Below are 25347 nucleotides of genomic sequence, written 5' to 3'. Positions count from 1 at the left end.
CACACACAGCAGTATACTTACATCAGGCATAGGCTATGGTCATTTTTTTAAATTTTAACTAGGCAAGTCAGTTAAGAACAAATTCTTATTTACAATGACGGCCTAGGAACAGTGGGTTAACTGCCTTTTTCAGGGGCAGAATGACAGATGTTTACCTTGTCAGCTCGGGGATTGATCTTGCAACCTTTCGGTTACTAGTCCAAACGCTCTAACCACTAGGCGAACTGCCACCTCACTACCTGCCGTCATGCAGTAGATATATCTCAATATCTCCTGGATTTACTTCACTCACTCAACAATGTGACCGGAATTATTCAAATATTGAAAAGAATCTGTCTACAGACAGAAACAACATAACACAATCTGAAGTCATATGGGTCTTACAAGCAATGAAAAAACAACATTGGGTGTGGATACGGTGGGAATATGTGGGTCTGAGCAAGTGTGATGTCATTAATGTTTGTTGAAATGTATGTAAATGTTAAGTTGTCTATTGTTTTTGTCTATGTATGTTTTTTTGTTGATTTTCAAATACAATATAAAAAAAACTGTGACCAGAAAGCAAAGCTAGTTTAGTAAATCTATTCTAGAAGTCAAATCTGATCATTTCCTTCTGCAGAAAATCTAATTATGGTCTCTTTAAGTCTGTTAATTACAAGTTTGGAAATAATGGCGGTTGGGGACTTTAAGAGACTTCTGGGAGTCTCACATGACACGAGTGATAAGAAGCCATTTCACAACATCAGCTTAATTTTCCTTGGTGATATTTATTCCCAGAAAGGCACTCACTTCATTTGATGTAATGTTTGCACAAAAAAAGACTGAGCAAGGAAAACCACTCTGGTTCTTAGAAAGGTCATTATCATGGTAAGCCATTTTTATGATAGAATTCAAGAAATAGAGGTTACAACCAGTACTTAAATTATTCATTATCAGGACTACAATCTTTTCAGTCAATCCAATATGATATTGTTGTTGTTGTTGTTGTTGTTGTTGTTGATGTTGATATGATGAGTGAGCCTAAGTCCCGACAGCATCTGTTCCTTCTTTGACTATGCAGAAGACCAGAGGGACCAGAGACAGAATTCAATGTTCCACCGTAGAGGAACATAACTAGACTTCCAAAAATCCAATAATCATGTGTTCCCTTAATAAATCATGGAGAGGCTAGCTCATTCATACCTAAAACCATTATGTAATTGTATTTGACAGAGTAAAAGTTGTTACCACCATTCACACAATTAGTGTTTTTGATTAATGAGTACCCACTGGGCACAGACGTCAGTTCAACGTTTAGTTTCGAAATCAACAAGTGTCACCATTTCATTGGATTTAGGTTCAAAGTTGAGTGAAAAAAAATGAAATTCCCTTACGTTGATGACTTTTGCAAATCCAACAAGTTTTTCACGTTCATTCAATGACATCACGTAGATTTTTGGGGTTTAAATTACATGGAAACAACATTGATTCAACTAGTTTTTGCCCAGTAGGTAAAGCTTCAGGAAGCACATCAATGACAAAAACATAGCAAAGGACCAAAAACATTAATCATCTGTAAAGTGGCTACAACCCATAAGGTAAAGTTCCTGCCTCAGTATAGGTAAATGCAATACTTGATCTGATTGTGTGAGGGAAAAACACTAACACATACATGTAGCGTATGGTGGACAGATATAATTGTATTCTCTTTTACTGTGAAAAAAAATGAATTGCAGAAATTGATATTACATAGATACTGTACACAGACATGCTGTGTAAAATACAATTAATAAAAAACATGAAATTCATAATCAATCTTAAATGACAGAATAAAGTAACAAAATGTCACACAAATAAACCGTTCCTATGATGTGCAGAATGAACTGGGTCCAATGGCCATCAAAACCTCATCAGTAAAAGTAGATTAAATTGAATCGTTCCTTTGAGATCAGATTGACCCCAGCCCTTAAAATCCCTTAATTGTTTCTAGTTCCACTAACAGTACAGAGTGAATTCAGTACATTTCATTTAGTTAAAATTACAACAAACAGGACAGCTCGCCCTGAGCTTTCAAGTTTTTAGACTTCATGTTGACTGCATTGGACACCAATTTTGTTTCAAAATCATATACAATCAGAGTGTAGTGTAGGGGTTGTTTGTTATAAAATATGAGTAGATTATCCTTGGGCTATATTTCAAAACCAATGTAGGAATAATTGTTGATTTAGTTTTTTACCCAAGTGTAACAGTATAACTTTAAACCGTCCCCTCGCCCCGACACGGGCGCGAACCAGGGACCCTCTGCACACATCAACAACGGTCGCCCACGAAGCACAGTCGTTACCCATCGCTCCACAAAAGCCGCGGCCCTTGCAAAGCAAGGGGCAACACTACTTAAGTCTCAGAGCAAGTGACGTAACTGATTGAAATGCTACTAGCGCGTACCCGCTAACTAGCTAGCCATTTCACATCCGTTACACTCACCCCCCTTTCAACCTCCTCCTTTTCCGCAGCAACCAGTGATCCGGGTCAACAGCATCAATGTAACAGTATAACTTTAAACCGTCCCCTCGCCCCGACACGGGCGCGAACCAGGGACCCTCTGCACACATCGACAACAGTCACCCACGAAGCAGCGTTACCCATCGCTCCACAAAAGCCACGGCCCTTGCAAAGCAAGGGGCAACACTACTTAAGTCTCAGAGCAAGTGACGTAACTGATTGAAATGCTACTAGCGCGTACCCGCTAACTAGCTAGCCATTTCACATCCGTTACACAAGGACTACAGAGATTCAAATAACCAACTCATCTTATTTGAAGTGCTAGGGCAAAAAAACAAAACGTGCACCCAGGGGTCCCCAGACCGGGTTTAGGAAACCCTGCATGAGTTCACTGGGTTACTTGCTCACATAAGCCTTGGGTAAAAAAGAGAAGCTATCCCACATTGCGTCTGCTATTTTGTCGGTTGGGGGTTGGGTGGGGTTGGATAGGAAGTAGGGTGCTCTGAAAAGAAAAAACAACAAGGCACAATTTGAGACATCAAAATAGGGACTTTTCTGGGACTCAAGCTCTCTTCCTTCCAACATTCTATCGTTCTCTCTTTCTTTGGCCTCAGCATTCGTCTGCATACTCTATATTCGTTGAGCTGGTATTGCCTTCCTTCCTCTCGCCCCCTTCCTCTTCCTCCCCCACCTCCACCTCTTCCTCCTTCTCCACTCCCTCCTCCTCCCTCCTCCTCTCCATCGCCTCACAGGCCCTCCGCACGTCCTCAGGAATGTTCCTCTTCAGGTCGCGGTTCTTGTGTCTCTTGGCCAGCTTGGTGAGGGAGCGGAAGCGGAGGTTGAAGAGATTATCCTCTGACGAGGCCTGCTGTGTCTGCTCGCTGCCTCTCCGCTGGTCATAACAAAGATCCCCTGCCCCTTTCGACCTCAAGTTATTCAGCTTGGTGTCGATGCTCTCCTGGGAGGAGGTTTTGAAGCGGCCCTGGTCCAGGCTGGCAAACACAGCCCTCTTCTCTAGGGAGAGCATGTCCAGGGAGTGGGCCCTCTGCTCCAGGCCCAGCTGCCTGCGCTCCATGCTGCGGATGGTGGCGGCCCGCTGCAACTTGTCATGGATCTCCACACTCAACCGCCTCCGCGTCTCTCGGAACTCGGCCCGCACGTTGGCCTTCCATTCAGCCGCATGGACCTTGAACTCCCCCACCTGCAATTACACAAAGATGACATTAGAGACAGGAGGGTGGAAGGGGTGCATTACATCAAAGTTGTTGGATCTTCTACAAATTCCCCTTCAGACAAAAGCCTAGCTCCTTCCATGGGAAGCCAATACCACAGTATCCATCCATACTGTATGTACAGATAAATAGCTTAGTAAGCTCACTATTAACACGTCAGCCTGAACACTAATGACTGCATCTCTAACCACTTCTCACACACAGCTGTCTGTCGGGAGTGTCTCAAGGGCTCCAGACAGGGGCATCAACATGGCATAATAGCAAAACAGACACGGAAGAAAGGTGGGTAGGGTAAGAGATGAGTCTAGTAAGGAGTGACCTTTTAGTTTCCACTGCTTTAGATAATGTAATGACAGGCAGTGTAATTTAATGAGCAGCACCCACCTCCTCTTTCGTCTTTTTGGACAGCACTCTGAGCCAGTCTCCAATCATGCTCAGGACAGCAGCGAAGTAGGCCAGGCCCACCAGGATCCAGAACCAGACCAGAGGCTTGTACCACTTCATGTACTCGATCTTCCGATCCCCACCTGGAACAACAGAGGAAGAGTTGTTACAGTTATGTATGTATGTATGTATGTGTGTATGTATGTATGTATGTATGTATGTATGTATGTATGTATGTATGTATGTATGTATGTATGTATGTATGTATGTATGTATGTATGTATGTATGTGTGTCTGTCTGTCTGTCTGTCTGTCTGTCTGTCTGTCTGTCTGTCTGTCTGTCTGTCTGTCTGTCTGTCTGTCTGTCTGTATGTATGTATATGCCTGTTACCACAAAGTTATTGTCAACAATAAAACATTTACCACCCAAAAAATATTTTAATTACAGACAGATTAGTAGGACAAGGGAGGTGGAAAGGTTCAGTTTGACAAACACAACATTTGTAATTGGGTTTTCAAGAGACTTTATGTTATATCAGCATTATTTTGGATTATTCTAGCCATAATATTCCCCGGGATAAGTCTTCCTGAGATATAATTACCGGCAGTCACTTTTAGCATCATTATTCAAGGGATTATCAATGTAATGCAGACACAACAAAACACAAGCAAATAAAACTTTGAGTTGATGGAGAATCCAATGGATAATTTCAGATAACTAAAGTCACAGTACATACACCTGTTATACCGTAACACTATCATACCTGCCACATAGTCCCCTATGCCAATCGTTGATAGCGTGATGATGACAAAGTAGATAGCATCCAGAGTCGTCCATCCCTCGATGTGTTTGAAAATGACTGCCGGGATGCCAACGAAGACTATGCACCCGGCTATGATGAAGAGTATGGTGGAGGTGACTCTGATTTTGGTCTGGCTGATCTGTTTGTGTTTTTGCTGCAGTACAAACAAGACATGGTCAGAGGACGACAGTAAGTCAACAATCACAAAGTTGTCAAAAAATGATTGATAAAAGTTAGCTATACACAGTACATTTCCAGCTCAAAGACAGTAGGCTTGAAGAGATGCAGTTTCGTCAATTACTTCATGTATCAATATTTATTAGCCAAAACACCCCAGAGTACCCCAGGCACCAAGAAAACCATACAAAACCACCCTTCCATTCATCCAGCAGGAAAATCCTAATTCCCAAACTCCCCTTATGTCACAGAAACTCAAGTCCCCTGGGGCTTTCAGTAGTCTGAAGAGGGGCTTAGCTCTACATTTTGGCTTTTAGATCCCAATAAACAAGATTACATGGACAGGGATCAGCACTCCTACTCTGAGATGGTTGATACATACAGACTGCTCACAGAATCTCAATCAGGTCCTGGCCCTCTACCTCCACTGCTCCCACACTACATCAAACACTTCTGCCCTCACTACAAAGACCACATCGTAATCTCAGCCTCAGCTAGCCTGACTCATGTATTGACTCCTTGGGGGGGGGGGGGGGGGACAAGAGTCCAAAACCATTCCCTGAGCCTGGTATAATACCTGGATAACAGACATAGCTTTAACAGGGATGACTGTATCATCCTGTAATCACCCTATTCACGTTGCTGTTCACAGAGAATGGGGTGATTATAGGTTGGAGGTAATATGCCTGGTTTTCACTGTGTGTAGCATATTGGTTTAGGAAAAATGTATCAAGGATCAAGGCCTACAAAAATGTCTATTATAATATAATATTTTCAAATGTCCTGTTGCTGCAGGATTATTTTCCTGCTGTAGCAAACTGGCTCAAATTAAGATCTTACATCTGTATATAACATGCCCCAAATACTCATTTTCAAAGACCCCTTTCCTCACAAAATAAGTAATCAAACATGGTGTGTCTAAATTAATTTGAATAAACTTATTGTAAGTTAACTATAACCAACTTATCTCTGAAAGCATCATGTGCTTGTGCAGTTCCAGTAAATCCCCTGTACATAACAAAACCCAAAGTTCTCAAGTAATCCAATTTACCCTGTATATCTTCTCCACCCTCAAGACGCTCTTGACAAATATGGTTCCTAGCTGGTCTCCGATGCCAGCCAGGAGGAACCCAAACAGCGGGATGCCAAATATGGCGTACAGGATGCAGAAGATCTTCCCTCCCTCCGTGCTGGGTGCTATGTTCCCGTAACCTGTCACAGTGGTGTTTTGTTATGTAAAGCCTGTGTTATATTCCTGCAGTTGGAGGTCGGAGGTAAATAAGCACTAAGAGAGGAAATAATCAGGTTGGGCTCAGAGAACATGACATGAATTACAACTTGCAGTAAATGGAGAGACAAAACAGGGCAGGGATGACTAAGGCACAGCTTCATCTAAACCAGCACGGTGGGATGTGTGTCCCTCTCCAAAGTGAGAGAAGCAGTGTAATTGTGTAAACAGATGAAATGTATTCATATGTTCTGCTAAAAACACACCCTAGTGACACTGTTCCTTCCCACCTCCCGATAGGATGCTATTATCGTCACTAAATCATGTACTGTGAAGACACACACACACAGGCATTAGCATAAAGTACATCCTGTGAATTACATTTGTTTTATCCATTTCCCAGCAAGCTCATGATAAATAGCACACATTACATTTCAGTAGTGTAATGCTGACAGAACTGCACTTGAATTAGCGAGTCACGGCACCCGTAGGTGACTTTCACGTCAAAGTGATATTGCTTTATTCTACTCAGTTAAGAGGAGCAAGTAATGAGTTAGTAGGTTGGTGATGGAGATTACCTATCGTTGTGATCACGGTTCCAGCAAAGAAGAAAGCACTGCCCAGATCCCAGTGACTGGAGTTGTAAGACGTGTCTCCGATCGGACTGACTCCTGCACTGACAGCGTCTATGGAATGCTAACAAAGAGAGAAACAGACAGAGTATAGGGCAGGTTATTTTAACTGGTAGGCTACATAGCGATTCCATACAGCTCAATGTGTAGTTAATCTGCTTAAACAGACAAATGGTGAACAAAATGAACCCAGAACCAACCACAGTCAAGCCCTTTGATATCTTGGAACCAATGGAATAACCTGTGTTGTCTTTGGTCTTTCAACACATGCTACATACAGTAAAGAGGACAGTACCATGCCATAAGCCTAACATGTGTCTTGACTGCATTTAATTGCCACTATAAACTCATCATGGCGTAAACGGCCGCCCCCTGTGTGTGCCATACACAGCATGGGTTATGCAATGTACTTGAGAGCAAATGACTGATGATTGTGCCAACCTCTTCAGATGAACCTTGAAGGTCACCAGTGGCAGGCGGATGTATGGTGGGGAGTGAGGGAGTGAGGGAGGGAGGGAGGGAGGGAGGGAGGGCACTGAGGAGTTAGGCAGGACAAGGTGGGGTGGTGTTCAGGGTTTTCCACTGTCCAGATGGCTAGCTGTGTGCTTGTGGCGTGCAAGGCAGACAGCAGTCGTGGTCCGCCCCAGCACTTCTGCCCTGCTGAACTGGCCAGGTATGTGAGAGTCAGAGTCAGTAAATCTGAAGGGTTGGGTACCCACTGTCCAGGCACAGGGCACATCCATAAGGAACACTTCCTTTGTAATAATTACTATCAGGGCTTTACTGAGTGGTGGATGAAAGATGGCTGCATAGCAAATGTCAGATTAGTCCATAATATCAACAACATTAATGTATCACAGTCAATACTCACACCATACAACCCCATACTTAGCACATTCTTACAGGAATGCCAACTTCCTCTACTACGAAGACTGTTCAAAGTGTTTGGTGGTTTGGTGTGTGTGTGGCCAAGCTTAAAATACTAGTGTTTTGGCATTTCCTCCTACACTTAGCGAACGTCCGCGGAGACAGTCACCTACAGGAAGACTTTTATATTTTGTTTTCTCTCCGATCTCAGGTCTTATTTAGTCCCTGACTTTTTTCTCCTGCTCTATGTCAGAGGCAGAGCATTAACATTAGAGAACTACAGTCTCCTACTACCTCTCATTGTCTCCTTATTCTGTACTGTAGCAAGTACCCAAACAAAGTAGTATATTATCTCCATTTTCTCCATTATATAATCACAATGTTTATGTGCGTTATACAATAAGGACTTACGGAAGAAATTACAAATATTTGTATATTTCCCTAAAGACCTTTAAATTCTGCACTTCTGCTGAAGTAGAGCTATTTCAGAAGAGGGAATCGTAGATTAGAATGAACAATAGAATGAAACTGCCTCAGCACTTGTAGCCTTCTTGATGGGAATATACAAATACAAGACCAACCAATGCCTGCCTAGTAAACACCTCCTCCCTTCTCCTCCATGCTGTCAGGTGGTAGTGATGAGTACTCCCTCGTGAATATGGATCTATCTACCCTGCTGTCACATATACAGAGAGAGACGGAGTAAAAAGCACATCTTCAGCAGAGGAGCACTACTTTCTACACATCATTGCACATGCCCTCTAATATATATGTGTGACAGGTTAAACGGAAATACTCATAGCCTGTTATGCATTAAAAAGTATTAGTAAGTTCATAGTATGTGAGGATCTTAAAACATCTAAGGTTAAGAAGATCATGCATTCAGTATTAGTTGATAGAGATTGATAACATTTATATAATTGTGTTAAAATCCGTCAAGTGTACAAAGGGTACGAATTGTGAGAGGAATGTGTAAACGTCATGTTGATTACTTTATTTTGTCGTGGGTAAAAGTGTTAATCTGTGATCTACTAAATGCTCTTAATCTATGAGCCTGAGATCGATTGCTCTGGTCTCCACTCAAGTTCCCGGAGAAATCGCGGTCTTTTTCTCATTGCACTAAAAGTTTCAATGAGTAAACAATACCGTACCACTCTCGTGATCATTTCTCCCCTTTTTCAGGTACGTTATTGATGATACAAAAGAGTAATTTAAATGTAATAACTCGCTAACATGTCAAGAGTGTTTAAGGTGTGTCTTAGCAACATATTGAGGAAGTTAGTTAAGTTTGCAGAGAGTAATATGAGCCCTGCTCGGTTGCAGCGAAGAATAGCTTCGTACTGAGAGTAGCTGCCATTTGATGTCGATTGTGAATCAACATGTGCATTGTTAATAAGATATTTTGCGGTGTTATGTGTATAATGGTTTTTCAAACACTTTATTGCCTGTTGATAAATTGAGTTATGGTTTACTGAGTTAAAGCTTTGTGCTTGACAGTTATATTGAATTTAGTATCTGTTTCAGTGAATTACAGTGTATACTGTTGTGACTTGAATGAGCCTTGTACCCTACAAACCTATCTATTTCCTGTAGATCTGTTGTTCTGTAATGTGTTACTTTTGTCAAATGATTGCACTAAAAGTTTCAAAGAGTAAACAATACCGTACCACCCTCGTGATCATTTCTCCCCTTTTTCAGGGGCGTAACATATGCATGTGTTGGAAGTAAGAAGCAGAACATTAAGTACGGTGTGTATCTAATTGGGCTGCTTTCAGTATTAAAAACATAAATAGACAGTTTATTCTATAAACCTGATTAGCTGGATTGCTACTACCGCTCTTTAGCACTAACATCTGTAATCATGAAGTGCTTTAAAAGGCTGGTCATGGCACACATCACCTCCATCATCCCAGACACCCTAAACCCTCTCTAATTGACATACCGCCCAAACAGATCTACAGACAACGCAATCTCAATTGCACTGCCCTCTCCCACCTGGACAAGAGGAATACCTATGTGAGAATGCTGTTCATCGCATACAACTCAGCATTCAACACCAAAGTGCCCTTCATGCTCTTCAACAAGCTCGGGACCCTGGGACTGAAAAACCTCCCTCTGCAATTGGATCCTGGACTTCCTGATGGGCCGACCCCAGGTGGTGAGAGTAGGCAACAACACCTCTACCACACTGACCCTCAACACGGGGGGCCCCCAGGGGTGTGTGCTCAGCCCCCTCCTGTTTACCCATGACTGTTGGCCACACACGACTCCAACTCCCTCATCAAGTTTGCTGACGACACGATGAAACAGATGATGAGACAGCCTACAGGGGGGAGGTAATAAAATTGGCAGTGTGGTGCAAGGACAACAACCTCTCCCTCAACGTCAGCAAGACGAAGGAGCTGATCGTGGACTACAGGAAACCAGGGAGGTGCACACCCACATCCACATCGAGGGGGCCAAAAAAAAGGCATGGCGGTGCCTCTTCTCCCTCAGGAAGCTGAAAAGATTTGGCATGGCCCCTCAGATCCTCAGGAACTTTTACAGCTGCATCAATGAGAGTATCCTGACTGGTTGTATCACTGTCTCGTATGGCAACTGCACTGCCCGCGACCGGAAGGCCCTGCAGAACAGTGGAGGCTCCTCAGAGGAGGAAGGGGAGGACCATCCTTCTCAGTCATTTTAATTAAAAACATTAGAATTTTTTTATAAAACTATTCTAAATATATTCATCACCAAATAATTGATTAAAACACAATGTTTTGCAATGAAGGTCTACAGTAGCCTCAACAGCACCCTGTAGGGTAGCACCATGGTGTAGCCGGAGGACAGCTAGCTTCAGTCCTCCTCTTCAATAGAAAACCTAGGAGGCTCATGGTTCTCCACCCCTTCCATAGACTTACACAGTAATTATGACTAGGGCTGTTGCGGTGACCGTATTACGCCACACAGGGGGTCAAATTCCTCGTTACCGTTTAGTCACGGTAATTATACTTTTTCAAGCTCTGATGCTGCTGATGGTCATTAGTAGCCTACCATACTTGCTAACTGCCTGGTACTCAGCACTCTAGTGGTTAGAGCGTTAGGCCAGTAACCAAAAGGTTGCTGGATCAAATCCCCGAGCTGACAAGGTAAAAAAATCTGTTGTTCTGCCCCTGAACAAGGCAGTTAACACACTGTTCCCCAGGCGCCGAAGACGTGGATGTCAATTATGGCAACCCCCCGCACCTCTCTGATTCAGAGGGGTTGGGTTAAATGCAGAAGACACATTTCAGTTGAAGGAATTCAGTTGTACAACTGACTAGGTATCCCCCTTTCCCACTCTATTGTAACTCTAATCACGCTGACATCAATGCAAATGTAATCGAAAATCTAATCAAACACTTCACGAGAGCCCATGAGCTCATGATGCGCAACATTTCTATAGGCTATTCAATTGCGCGAGAAAACAGAGTGATGGCCGCTTAGAAAAAGAGGATCCCATCAGCCTTCTATAGGCTGGGCCTAACTATATTTATTTCTCAACTTTCCTAAAATTAAGCACATTGCTTATCTTTACAACAGGAGAATAGCCTACCTGGCTGGCATGAAAATTAACCACAGAAGAAGCGTCCTCCATTCACTATTTTAAGTGCACAGATGACATGAAGTTTTTTTCATTGCCCCTGTTTTGAGACAGATGCATGATAAGCAAAGTATCAGAGAATTCATCTAGTACTAAAAGCATAAGCTACAGCTAGCTAGCACTGCAGTGCATAAAATGTGGTGAGTAGTTTACTCAAAGAGAGACAATAGTTGAACAGTTTTGAACAAATGAATATCTTTAAAAATGAAGGAGAAGCAAGCTATAGCTATATTTCGTTGTATTTTTGTTCACTTTAACTTAGCTAGTGAATGCAGCTAGCTAGTTTAGCCTTCTCAAACACCGGGCTCAAACCAAAAGGAATGCTATGTTAGCTACTGTAGATGGCTATGGCTATCCAACACTGGAACTCTTCCAAGTCAAGGTAAGCTTTTTGGTTTTATTAGTTTATTGCCACCGGGGCCCTTTGGTGTAACTGCCAAACTGCTTGCTGCTTTCACTGTACTGCATGATTGTAGCCAGTTTACTAACGCGTTAGTTCTAGTAGCTACGACAATGTTGGTAGGCTGTGTGTAGCGCATTATTGGTTATGATATATTTGGCTCGGAAAGTTTTTTTCACCTGGTCACAGAAAGCTGATATGTTGTGCACTGAAGTCCACAAGCAAAGGGAAAAGGTTCAGAGGAGGAGAGCACGTAGATGCAAGAATGCATAGTACAGAGAAAAATGATCCATGGTGTTTGTATGTGACTGCTGTGAAAATTCACTGTGTTTGCGTGTGATCAGGTGTGTATTAATTCCGCCAATTCTGTTGAAAAACGTTTCTTAAACAGAAGTTTGTCGACTGTTGGACTAAAGATTACACCCTAGATCAGCTAGATGCAGGCAAGAGTGTGCAAGGCGTTATTAAATGTGTCACTGTCTGTCACCTTGAGTACTCAAAACCTTCTCTCGACCTGTGTTGTAGCAACCTCATGATGGGTATAGGAAAAATTTGAGTATCATGTAGTAGCCTAAACCTATTGATGTTACATTGAGCTGGGTGGATGGAATATGAATCACAGTCATCCAATATGCTGTAATAGAAATAAGGCCATGCTCATAAAAAATTATAATCGTCCTTCCTCATTTTAAAAGGCACCGACAGCCACTGCTACAGAGGGTGGTGCGGACGGCCCAGCGCATCACTGGGAGAGAGCTCCCAGCCATCCAGGACATACATGCCAGACGGTGTCTGAGAAAGGCCCGAAAAAAAGAATTGGCGGAATTAAATATAAATGCAACATTCAACAAAGTCAAAGATTTTACTGAGTTACAGTTCATACAGTATAAGGAAATTGAAATCAATTCATTAGGCCCTAATCTATGCGTATGGATAATGTCTGGGATCTTTTATTTCAGCTCATGAAACATGGGACCAACACTTTACATGTTGCATTTATATTTTTGTTCAGTATATATATATATATATATATATATATATATATATATATATATATATATATTACATTAGTATATTACCATAAAAATGTATATATTCCTGCTACCAGTCACTTTTCAGCTCTGTTTACACTGAGTGTACAAAACATTAGGAACAACTTCCTAATATTGACTTGCACCCCGTTTTGCCCTCAGAACAGCCTCAATTTGTTGGGGCATGCCCATACAAGGTGTAAAACATTCCACAGGGATGCTGGCCCATGTTTACTCCAATGCTTCCCACAGTTGTGTCAAGCTAGGTGGATGTCAGGGCCTCCCGGGTGGCGCAGTGGTCAGTGCTAGCTCCGCCACCAGAGTCTCTGGGTTCGCGCTCTGTCGCAGCCGGCCGCGACCGGGAGGTCCGTGGGGCAACGCACAATTGGCCTAGCGTCGTCCGGGTTAGGGAGGGTTTGGCCGGTAGGGATATCCTTGTCCAGGTGCACGGTGTTTCCTCCGACACATTGGTGCGGCTGGCTTCCAGGTTGGAGGCGCGCTGTGTTAAGAAGCAGTGCGGCCTGGTTGGGTTGTGCTTCGGAAGACGCATGGCTTTCGACCTTCATCTCTCCCGAGCCCGTACGGGAGTTGTAGCGATGAGACAAGATAGTAATTACTAGCGATTGGATACCACGAAAATTGGGGAGAAAAGGGGGTAAAATTAAAAATAAATAAAAAATAAAAAAAGTTAGGTGGATGTCCTTTGGGTGGTGGACCATTCTTGATACACATGGGAAACTGTTGAGCGTGAAAAATCCAGCAGCATTGCAGTTCTTGACACACTCAAACCGGTGTGCCTGGCACCTACTACCATATCAAAGGCACTTAAATCTTTTGTCTTGTCCATTCACCTTCTGAATGGCACACATACACAATCCATGTCTCAATTGTCTCAACGCTTAAAAATCCTTATTTAACCTGTTTACTCCCCTTCATCTACACTGATTGAAGTGGATTTAACAAGTTACATCAATAAGGGATCATAGCTTTCATCTGGATTCACTTGGTCAGTCCATGCCATTAAGTCTAGTTGTCTATTTCCCTGCTTCTCTTGACTAAGCCAAGATCAACTTTACACTTGAGCAGTTGAATATATACACCAGGTTATTGTAAAGGAGAATGTATTCTCAATCACCTATCATCGATAAATAGAGGTATGAAGAAAAAAAGAAAAATTATGAGCAATAAAAGAACTGACCATAGACAGAGGAAGCATAGAGGAAATAGATTCCTTGAGAGCATTTCCTTTGTTGTTAGCGGCACAGTCTGGAATAATATCTCTGTCCAGGTTTTACTAACAGATATTATTGTTCCCCTCAGGCTAAATCCTTATACTAATTCTATTCTCAGTTTAATTCTAACAGTATTAGGAATGATGTGGTCATTGACGTAAGATTTAAAAGGTTTCCATAGGTCCACTGTGCCTGGCAGAAATAGATTGTCCATAACTACATGTTCCTCAAGCAAGCCTTCCACCAAAGGAATTCTGGATCTATAGGTGGAACCACAGATTGAAAGGATGAGTTCCCCCTCTCCTTAAATGTGCATTACAATCTCCACATCATTGAATTTAGGGTAGTGCATCAGTGAGAGGCACTCTATATTATAGAGGCTCAAAAGGTTAGACATGAAATGTCTGGTTTTAGCTCTGTCAGCGCAGCCTGAGTACCTCAGGACAAAAAATATATATATATATATTATTATTTTTTCACCTTTATTTAACCAGGTAGGCCAGTTGAGAACAAGTTCTCATTTACAACTGCGACCTGGCCAAGATAAGCAGTGTGACACAAACAAGAACACAGAGTTACACATGGAATAAAAAAACATACAGTCAATAATACAATAGAAAAAGTCTATATACAGTGTGTGCAAATGAGGTAGGATAAGGGAGGTAAGGCAATAAATAGGCCATGGTGGCGAAATAATTACAATATAGCAATTAAACACTGGAGTGATAGATGTGCAGAAGATGAGTGTGCAAGTAGAGATACTGGGGTGCAAAGGAGCAAAATAAATAAAATAAATAACAGTATGGGGATGAGGTAGTTGGATGGGCTATTTACAGATGGGCTATGTACAGGTGCAGTGATCTGTGAGCTGCTCTGACAGCTAGTGCTTAAAGTTAGTGAGGGAGATATGAGTCTCCAGCTTCAGTGATTTTTGCAGTTCGTTCCAGTCATTGGTAACAGAGAACTGGAAGGAAAGGCGGCCAAATGAGGAATTGGCTTTGGGGGTGACCAGTGTAATATACCTGCTGGAGCGCGTGCTACGTGTGGGTGCTGCTATGGTGACCAGTGAGCTGAGATAAGGCGGGGCTTTACCTAGCAAAGACTTATAGATGACCTGGAGCTAGTGGGTTTGGCAATGAATATGAAGAGAGGGCCAGCCAACGAGAGCATACATGTCGCAGTGGTGGGTAGTATATGGGGCTTTGGTGACAAAACGGATGGCACTGTGATAGACTGCATCCAATTTGCTGAGTAGAGTGTTGGAGGCTATTTTGTAAATTACATCGCCGAAGTCTAGGATCGGTAGGACGGTCAGTTTTACGAGGGTATGTTTGGCAGCATGAGTGAAGGATGCTTTGTTGAGAAATAGGAAGCCAATTCTAGATTTAATTTTGGATTGGAGATGCTTAATGTGAGTCTGGAAGGAGAGTTTACAGTCTAACCAGACACCTAGGTATTTGTAGTTGTACACATATTCTAAGTCAGAACCGTCCAGAGTAGTGATGCTGGACGTGCGGGCAGGTGTGGGCAGTGATCGGTTGAAGAGCATGCATTTAGTTTTAGTTGCATTTAAGAGCAGTTGGAGGCCACGGAAGGAGAATTGTATGGCATTGAAGCTCATGTGGAGGTTAGTTAACACAGTGACACATACAATCAGTTAATACATACAATCACTATATAAATTATTCACTTTTCCTCTCTGTCTTCCTGATTAATTTTAGTTCTCACAAAACCTCACCTGGATTAATCAACCCACTAGCTACATCATTCAAGCTGTATGGTTTGATGTCTGTATGATGAAAGGAATACATTAGTGTGACAAAAGAATATCCTTACTGGTAGACATTAAATTCTCTGCATGCTTAGTTAGCACTGGTTTTAACCCTACATTAAACCTACTGTCACGTTCCTGACCTTATTTCCTTTGTTTAGTCTTTGTTTAGTTGGTCAGGACGTGAGCTGGGTGGGCATTCTATGTTTTGTGTTTCTATGTTGGGTTTGTTGTTTGGCCTAACATGGTTCTCAATCAGAGGCAGGTGTTTGTCATTGTCTCTGATTGGGAACCATATTAAAGTAGCCTGTTTTCACTGTTTGTTTGTGGGTGATTGTTCCTGTTCGTGCGTTTTATGTTCTCTAGTTCAGGACTGTAGTTTCGTCGGTTTTCGTCTGTTTATTGTTTTTTGTTCGTATTGAAAAAAGTGTTCCAATAAATATGGAAACGTACCACGCTGCGCTTTGGTCCTCCTCTCTTTCCACCGACGAGAGTCGTTACACCTACATATCATTAGAGATAAGTTTTGCAATCATTCCACCTGGATTTAACCTTGAACCTGGGTTAAATCAATTGTCTATTGCTAATCAAATTAATCAGTGATTAGTGCCACAAACAGGTAGTGACTGCAACTTTACCAAGGGCATTGTAATGTTGCAGGAGTGTGTTTGTGTATGCCTGCAGGAGGAAACGCTTGAGTAACTGCTAATACAAAAACCCATTATAGCTGCGCTGTAAATTACAGCTTTTCCACCCAGTAAAGACAGTTTAGGGCAAATAATATATTTACTATAAAAAAACAACTGCCTGTGGACAGTATAACATTAAAAAACTATATTTCAGAGCTAAAGCTCTTAGATAAGAAAAACAACAGGTCTTGATTGGAGTGGATGACACCATGAAGTCCCATTGTGCCACACACACTGAGTCATACCAACCCTGCCAGGCACTGCCAATTAGGCCCAATGTCCCGGTGGGCACACAGTGGGTGGGCAGCAGACACACTTCAGAGACACACATACAAACACACGTATTCTATGCTATTCTACGGGATCTTAGTCACTTCATGTTAACATATCTGGCATTACTCATCTCCAATGTATATACTGTTTTCTTTACTCTTCTACAGTATCTCATTCACTTAATGTTTACATATCTTGTATTACTCATCTCATATGTATATACTGTATTCTATACTATTCTACTGTATCTTAGTCCGTTCCGCTCTGACATCACTCGTCCATATGTATATAGTCTTAATTCAATCCTACTTAGATTTGTGTGTATTGGGTATATGTTGTGTAATTTGTTAGATATTACCTGTTAGATACTGCTGCACTGTCACATCTAGAAGCATAAGCATTTTGCTACACCCACAATAACATCTCCTAATCACGTGTATGTGACAAATACAATTTGATTTGATTTGATGCATGCATGCACACACACACACTCTTCTCGAAATTGCCATATCGCAACCGACGCCCCTGTCAAACAGAATGACAACAGTGAGACACCGAAAGCTGGGCTACTGCCCATGGCCATCAGGATGAATGATGGCTGAATGACAGGCTTGACACAGCACTAATGGCCGGGCTTTAGAACCTGTTAGGGGAACAGATAAATCCCAGTCATATTGATGGAGTGCTTGTTTTAAGAGTGCACGCCCCACCACAGGACATCTCTCAAGTGGGCACAGTTGCTGCTTTTACTGTAACGTCCTTTTGCTGAGCTTCAGACATGGATGTATCTGTCAAATGAAGGCTAATGTCTAGATGTGACTTGTTATAGAAGATGGGAATTGTCGTAGCGTTGACTATCATTAAATATCAAGACTGTTATATTATCAAATCAATTCTCTATGTGTTATTATTCCTTATGTAATTAAACTAATCATGTAACTTTAATTAACTAGGATGTCGGGGCACCACGGGAAATTGTTTATAGAGTCTCTATTTCCTGAATTAACTCATCAGATATTTTCATATCTTATTAATTACAGTCTTCTATCAACGTATTATTACCTCATCAATCTCATTCCTGAATGTTGCAAACCATTGGATATCTGCACGAACCCTAGCATCAAATCATGAATCAGCGATATACAAATTGGCTTAATTATTTATTTACTAACTAACTAATCAATCACAGAATTACATAAACACACACACAATATAATTACATTGGTTACTGACATGATACACTGAAAAGTCCCTAGTGGGCTAAGCCATTATGACAGCTTGGTAGACAAAGGAAAGGGGTGGGGCCAGCTCAGGAGCGGAAAACTCAGAGTGGAACCCCGTACATACACTACAGTCATGGAAATGCTTATACTTTGAACATGAACAACTGCTCATTAGAAAATAAATTGCAATTTACATATTTACGAGTGTATGCCTTTGTTATCCCTTTCTGCGATTGCCGGTCCGTCTGCTGGATAGACTGTTGACAGAAATCTCTGGTTTGTCCACCAGAGATCAAAGTCTTTCGGAGTTGTAGCTTGTTATAATGGATACGTCAGAGTACCATTTAGCCGTTCAACTGGTTGCGTTTACCAGACTAAAGTACTTAAACAGCGGCAGCCTGAATAATTGTTCTTTAGTTTGTAGATTTCTTAGCCATTTCAAAGTGGGAATGATCTCCACGTTCTCTGGTCTTGTCCTTTGGTAGAGTTGCCAACCGTTTCAACATGTAGCGACAGCTCCATGTTTTCTTGTCTAATGTAAATTTTGTCAGAAGTGGTTTTTATACTGGAGTAGAAAAGGGGGTGTTCCATGACACCGATGTAAATGTCTGTGCTCACAGGGGCGTGGCCACTGACTGATCATAAGTTACTATGAAAAACAATTCTCATTTAGAGACTAACATCACATTACATCTTTCCAAATGTATTCCTATACACAATCATTTGTTTTATACAACATACAGATGCAAACCCCATCATTGAGAAGTGTATACAAACAAAGACACAGTACTGTGTGTCTCCTGTCCTTCATGAGGTCAACAAATGAAACAAACTAGACATGACTGTTCCTTAAGTGTCCACGGACCACTCCAACTGCTTGGACAACAGAAATACTGTTCAATTATTCAACCTTTTGATGTCCAAGTGTCTCTCTTTGTTAACAAAGGGATTCTCAACTTTCATTTCGGCAGAGTGGGGAAAGGAGTTCCGGTATTTACAACCGTCATAAACCTGTGGTGGGAGAGAGAGGGGGGGGGGCTATGATCCTCACCCAAAAGGGGCACGTCATGACAACATGTACTGGAAATCAATGCATTTTGTTTGCTCTGTCATCAATTAAGGAGTGACTCAACCTAGGGCTGTGGCGGTCTTGAAATTTTGTCAGCCGGTAACTGTCATGCAAATGACTGCCGGTCTCACGTTAATTGACCGTTAATTAACATAAACACATTTAGCATCTCCAGGCCTCCACACATACAAGCCACTGATGTGCGCTTTTAGAATTTTTAAAAGGTATTTTTAATATACACCATCACAATAAATCGATTATTTATTTTAGGCAGGTATAAAGAATCATCATGATATGAAGAAAATGTATTTCAGAAGAACGAAATAGCATCTTTTGAGTCAGTGAGTATATGTATGTTATCTGGCTATTTGCCATGCCATTGGCAGCCTAGGCTGTAGGCTAGTTAATTTAGCAGACAAGATATGCTTATAAATCCCAAGCCATTATTTTATATTATATCATTTTATAGTGAGAAGAATATAATTCAACTTGGATGAATAAAACAGAAAGGATATTTTTCACATTCCTTAGTAAGGTGGCTATGTTGAGCATAAAGGTGATCATTTGAAACAGGTCCTATATGCTAGATTTACTAGTTTATTAGTCTATTTGGCAACTTTAGTTGTGAATGACACAAACCTTAAAATGTCTTAAAAATCAAAGCACATATGGGTTGCATGATGTGCCTATATTGATTCATTTAAAAAGTCACACTGCACTCTGTTCCTTGTGCCAGGCTGCACACGCTGTTCTCTCATCAAGTAATAATACTCTCACCCATGAGACTATTCTCAATTTAATCTTCTCTTTACTAATATGTGAAATTAGTTTAAATTTAGAATGGGCCATTATCAAATGGACAGGACAACGGGCAGGGGAAAAAGACATGTCATCCGTAAACACTCGAATAGCGAATGGAGGCTGCACGTTCCCATGCTTCCTTTTTCAATCATGCCGGGTAGGCAATGTGCTTAATATTAGCAGCTGAGAAATAAATAGAGTAGCAGCTGGGATCCTCCTCTTTTTAGTGGCAACCATCAAAACGTTCACACCAGATTGCATATAGAAATGTCTGGGCTTATAAGAACCCTTATTTCACACCACGCATCAACCACTGTTTGAGTAGTAGCCTTTGTTTCTCGACAGGTGATATTTCGCCCAAACTCTGTATGCCATGGGCTCTACAAACCCTGTTCCTGCAGCTACCCAGTACTCTGTATGCCATGGGCTCGCCAACCCTGTCCCTGCAGCTACCCAGTACTCTTTATGCCATGGGCTCGCCAACCTTGTTCCTGCAGCTACCCAGTACTCTGTATGCCATGGGCTCGCCAACCTTGTTCATGCAGCTACCTAGTACTCTGTATGCCATGGGCTCGCCAACCTTGTTCATGCAGCTACCCAACACTTCATTTGGTAAACCAAGTGAAATCAGTTCAGGAACATTGATAGTATAAAAAAATGTTTTACAACAAAACATATTTCATTAAACTCTTTACAGCCCCTCTAACTGCACGCTCAATAAAGTAATGAAGGAAAGAGAGGAGAAGATGGAAACGCACAGCGGTGAGGCATTCTGTAGCTAAATGTCAGCCTATTAATTTTGAAAATATTACTAGTCTATTTAAAATCAAATACAAATTCACTATAGTTGTAGGCTAACTCAGTATGCCGGCCTGCACAATCAATGAACCAACAGCATCACCAAGGTCTATAGGCCTACATTCTATCCCAGCCACATGGATAGAACGTTTGGAGCGTAGTATAAGGTAACCAGTCCATCCAGTATACATAATAATACAGTCCACACTCAAAGACGATTACTACAGTTTGTTTAATTTTGGAGTATAGGCTAGACCAATTATGTACCAAAGTGTCTTTCTGCCGTGCGTATTAAGTGGTAGGCTATGTGTTGTATAACGGCACAATCATTATTTTAATTCAGTTATTTTTTTCAGGTTTGGGCTCATTTGCCTATGCATACAGTATGCATAAGTTCTAAAATGCGTATGCGTGTTCTACATGCAACGTTTTAAATGCTTTGAATTAATCATCACCTTAGAAATAATTGGCCATTATGTTGTGTTTGGCTTTGATACAAGATCCACATATCATTTGCATTGCCATCAGAGGGATTAGAGGGACAATAGAGCGCTGAGTACCAGGCCATTGGAGTCCTGCCGCTCGTTAGCGAGTTGGGTACTACATATGTATCAGCCCCATTGTACAGATCGCATAGGAGGAGGAGATTACCATGACGCCAACGGTCACGTGGAATTTGACTGCGGTCATGACTCATGACTGCTGGTGTGGTGGTAATACTACACCTGCTGGTGTGGTGGTAATACAAAATAGCCTCCAACACTGTACTCAGCAAATTGGATGCAGTCTATCACAGTGCCATCCGTTTTGTCACCATAGCCCCATATACTACCCACCATTGCGACCTGTATGCTCGCGATGGCTGGTGCTCGCTACATATTCGCCACCAAACCCACTGGCTCCAGGTCATCTATAAGTCTTTGCTAGGTAAAGCTCCGCCTTATCTCAGCTCACTGGTCACCATAGCAACACCCACCAGTAGCACGCGCTCCAGCAGGTATATTTCACTAGTCATCCCCAAAGCCAACACCCCTTTGGCCGCCTTTCCTTCCAGTTCCCTGCTGCCAATGACTGGAATGAATTGCAAAAATCACTGAAGTTGGAGACTTATATCTCCCTTATTAACTTCAAGCATCGGCTGTCAAAGCAGCTTACCGATCGCTGCAGCTGAACACAGCCCATCTGTACATAGCCCATCTGTACATAGCCCATCCAACCTACTACCTGCCTCATCCCCATATTTGTTTTTTGTTTTTTCTGCTCTTTTGCACACCAGTATTTCTACTTGCACATCCTCATCTGCACATCTATCACTCCAGTGTTAATTGCTAAATTGTCATTACTTCGCCACTATGGCCTATTTACTGCCTTACCTCCTTACTTAATTTGCACACACTGTATACAGATTTTCTATTGTGTTATTGACTGTAAGTTTGTTTATCCCATGTGTAACTCCATGTTGTTTTTGTCGCACTGCTTTGCTTTATCTTGGCCAGGTCGCAGTTGTAAATGAGATCTTGTTCTCAACTGGCCTACCTGGTTAAATTAAATAAAGTTGAAATAAATAAAAATGTAAAATACGGTCACCGCCACAGCCCTGACTCAACGTCATATTTCCAATGTATTCCTTTATACTGAAGAAAAAAAACAAAACTAGCACTTCTTCTAAATCCTTGATATAATTTGGATACTATGGCATTCACAAATAATCTCTATAGTTGCTCAATACCATTATAAACCACAGGAAATGCTCTCCGCTGGGTCAGCTGTGGATGCTGCTGGCTGATGCTGCTGCTTATTGGGAAGGTCTGTGACTGGCGGCCCATGCAATGAATAATAGATTCCCAATGCTCTCCGCTGGGTCAGATGTGGATGCAGCTGGCTGATGCTGCTGCTGCTGCTTATGGGGAAGGTCTGTGACTGGCAGACCATACAATGAATAATAGATTCCCAATGGAGCCTCTAGGCACACCATGCTAAAGTTTTTTTTATGTCAACACCTCCTTCAGGAAATACTGCCATTGATTTCTACAAATACAGCAGTTGGTTAGTTAGCCTGTTTTCATTCCTCTTAAGAATATCAGCCACTGCAGAGATAATGAAAAAGATGACACTCCACTAATCTGAATGTAACTGGGTGTGGAAATAATATAAATAAAGCAGGCAAAAGAAAGATAGGCACTCCGATACTCACTGGAGCAGCGTTGATTCTGTCTTTGGGGACATTTAGTACCTAAAAGCTGAGACTAATGAAGAACCTATTCAGGAAGAGAAAAGTGAAGCTTGCCTCTGCTATTCTCATTCATCATGTGAATTACATAGCATGGCTCCTGGGCTTGCTTGGTGGCTATGTCATATGTACAGTTGAAGTTGGAAGTGTACATACACCTTAGCCAAATACATTTAAACTCAGTTTTTCCACAATTCCTGACATTTAATCCTAGTAAAAATTCCCTGTCTTAGGTCAGTTAGGATCACCACTTTATTTTTAAGAACGTGAAATGTCAGAATAATAGTAGAGATAATTATTTATTTCAGCTTTTATTTCTTTTATCACATTCCCAGTGGGTCAGAAGTTTACATACATTCAATTAGTATTTGGTAGCATTGCCTTTCAATTGTTTAACTTGGGTCAAACATTTCGGGTAGCCTTCCACAAGCTTCCCACAACAAGTTGGGGGAATTTTGGCCCATTCCTCCTGACAGAGCTGGTGAAAGGGTCAGGTTTGTAGGCCTCAATGCTCGCACAGGCTTTTTCAGTTCTGCCCACAAATGTTCTATAGGATTGACTTTGTGATGGCCACTCTAATACCTTGACTTTGTTGTCCTTAAGAAATTTTGCCACAACTTTGGAAGAATGCTTGGGGTCATTGTCCATTTGGAAGACCCATTTGCGACCAAGCTTTAACTTCCTAACTGATGTCTTGAGATGTTGCTTTAATATATCCACATAAATTTCCATCCTCATTATGCCATCTATTTTGTGAAGTGCACCAGTCCCTCCTGCAGCAAAGCACCCCCACAACATGATGCTGCCACCCCCATGCTTCACGGTTGGGATGGTGTTCTTCGGCTTGCAAGACTCCCCATTTTAACTCCAAACATAACGATGGTCATTATGGCCAAACAGTTCTTTTTTTTGTTTCATCAGACCAGAGGACATTTCTCCAAAAAGTATGATCTTTGTCCCCATGTGTAGTTACATACCGTAGTCTGGCTTTTTTATGGCAGTTTTGGAGCAGTGGCTTCTTCCTTGCTGAGCGGCCTTTCAGGTTATGTCGATATAGGACACGTTATACTGTGGATATAGATACCTTTGTACCTGTTTACACCAGCATCTTCACAAGGTCTTTTGCTGTTGTTCTGGGATTGATTTGCACTTAACGCACCAAAGTACTTTCATCTCTAGTAGACAGAACGCGTCTCCTTCCTGAGCGGTATGACGGCTGCGTGGTACCATGGTGTTTATACTTGCGTACCATTGTTTGTACAGATGAAGGTGGTAACTTCAGGCGTTTGGAAATTGCTACCAAGGACGAACCAGACTTGTTGATATCTACAATTCTTCTGAGGTCTTGGCTGATTTCTTTTGATTTCCCCATGATGTCAAGCAAAGAGGCACTGAGTTTGAAGTTATGCCTTGAAATACATCCACAGGTACACCTTCAATTGACTCAAATTATGTAAATTAGCCTATCAGATGCTTCTAAAGCCATGACATTTTCTGGAATTTTCCAAGCTGTTAAAAGGCACAGTCAACTTAGTGTATGTAAACTTCTGACCCACTGGAATTGTGATACAGTGGAATTGTGATAAGTGAAGTAACAATTGTTGGAAAAACTACCTGTGTCATGCACAAAGTAGATGACCTAACCGACTTGTCAAAACTATAGTTTGTTAACAAGAAATTTGTGAAGTGGTTGAAAACGAGTTTTAATGACTCCAACCTAAGTGTATGTAAACTTCCGACTTCAACTATGTTGGGGTTTGGCTGGATTCACAAAAACATGCAGCCATAGCTTGTTTTGATGGTAGGGTCAACACACATAGACCCTTGACTCTGTCTCAAATTACTGTAACAGCCATCTGTTTCCAGGATAATAACAAAGATCTCAGCAGACACTCACTAAAACAGTGTGACATTTGCAGTTTCATCAGTTGGAAGTGAAAAAGAGCTGTCTAAGACGAATAACCTGACATGATCTGACATACGATATCCCCATTATGTTTCTGTTACATTTTCTGTGTTCCAGCTGTATGATCCAAAAAGGCACTATCTAGAACCTTAAAGGGTTCTTCAGCTGTCCCCATAGGAGAACCCTTTTGGGTTCCATATAAAACCCTTTCCACAGAGGGTTCTACATGGAACCCAAAAGGGTTCTACCGGAAACCAAAAAGGGTTCTACCCGGAACCAAAAAGGGTTATCCTACGAGGACAGCCGAATAACCCTTTTGGAACTCTTTTTTCTAAGAGTGTACTGCCAGCTGAATCAACAACCACTACAACAGCACGGATCTCCAGTCAGCTCTTTCCATTATCTGACTCCTTCATACTTCACCATTTAGCTCAGTCAACTGCAGCAGTGGATCTCAAACCATTTTCTATTCCCGGTTCTTTGCTTGTCAGATGT

General features: G+C 41.8%; 1 protein-coding gene across 2 annotated transcripts in view; it reads right to left on the bottom strand.

The window, feature by feature from the left end:
- Positions 1-747: 747 nt before the first annotated feature.
- LOC129811847 (potassium channel subfamily K member 10-like) overlaps positions 748-25347 on the bottom strand; it is a 47670-nt gene continuing 23070 nt past the window's right edge. For both annotated transcript variants that reach the window (XM_055863518.1, XM_055863517.1), the window contains exons 3-7: positions 6884-7001; positions 6129-6289; positions 4862-5054; positions 4098-4240; positions 748-3682 (exon numbers count right to left, since the gene is read on the bottom strand). In XM_055863518.1, the coding sequence (XP_055719493.1) occupies positions 3092-3682; positions 4098-4240; positions 4862-5054; positions 6129-6289; positions 6884-7001 (1206 nt within the window). In that variant the 3' untranslated portion in view covers positions 748-3091. The remainder of the gene's footprint in view (positions 3683-4097; positions 4241-4861; positions 5055-6128; positions 6290-6883; positions 7002-25347) is intronic.

The sequence above is a fragment of the Salvelinus fontinalis genome, chromosome 15, assembly GCF_029448725.1.
Source record: "Salvelinus fontinalis isolate EN_2023a chromosome 15, ASM2944872v1, whole genome shotgun sequence".
NCBI lineage: Eukaryota > Metazoa > Chordata > Actinopteri > Salmoniformes > Salmonidae > Salvelinus > Salvelinus fontinalis.
The sequence above is the reverse complement of the archived record's forward strand: the minus strand, read 5'-3'. Positions and strand labels throughout refer to the sequence as shown.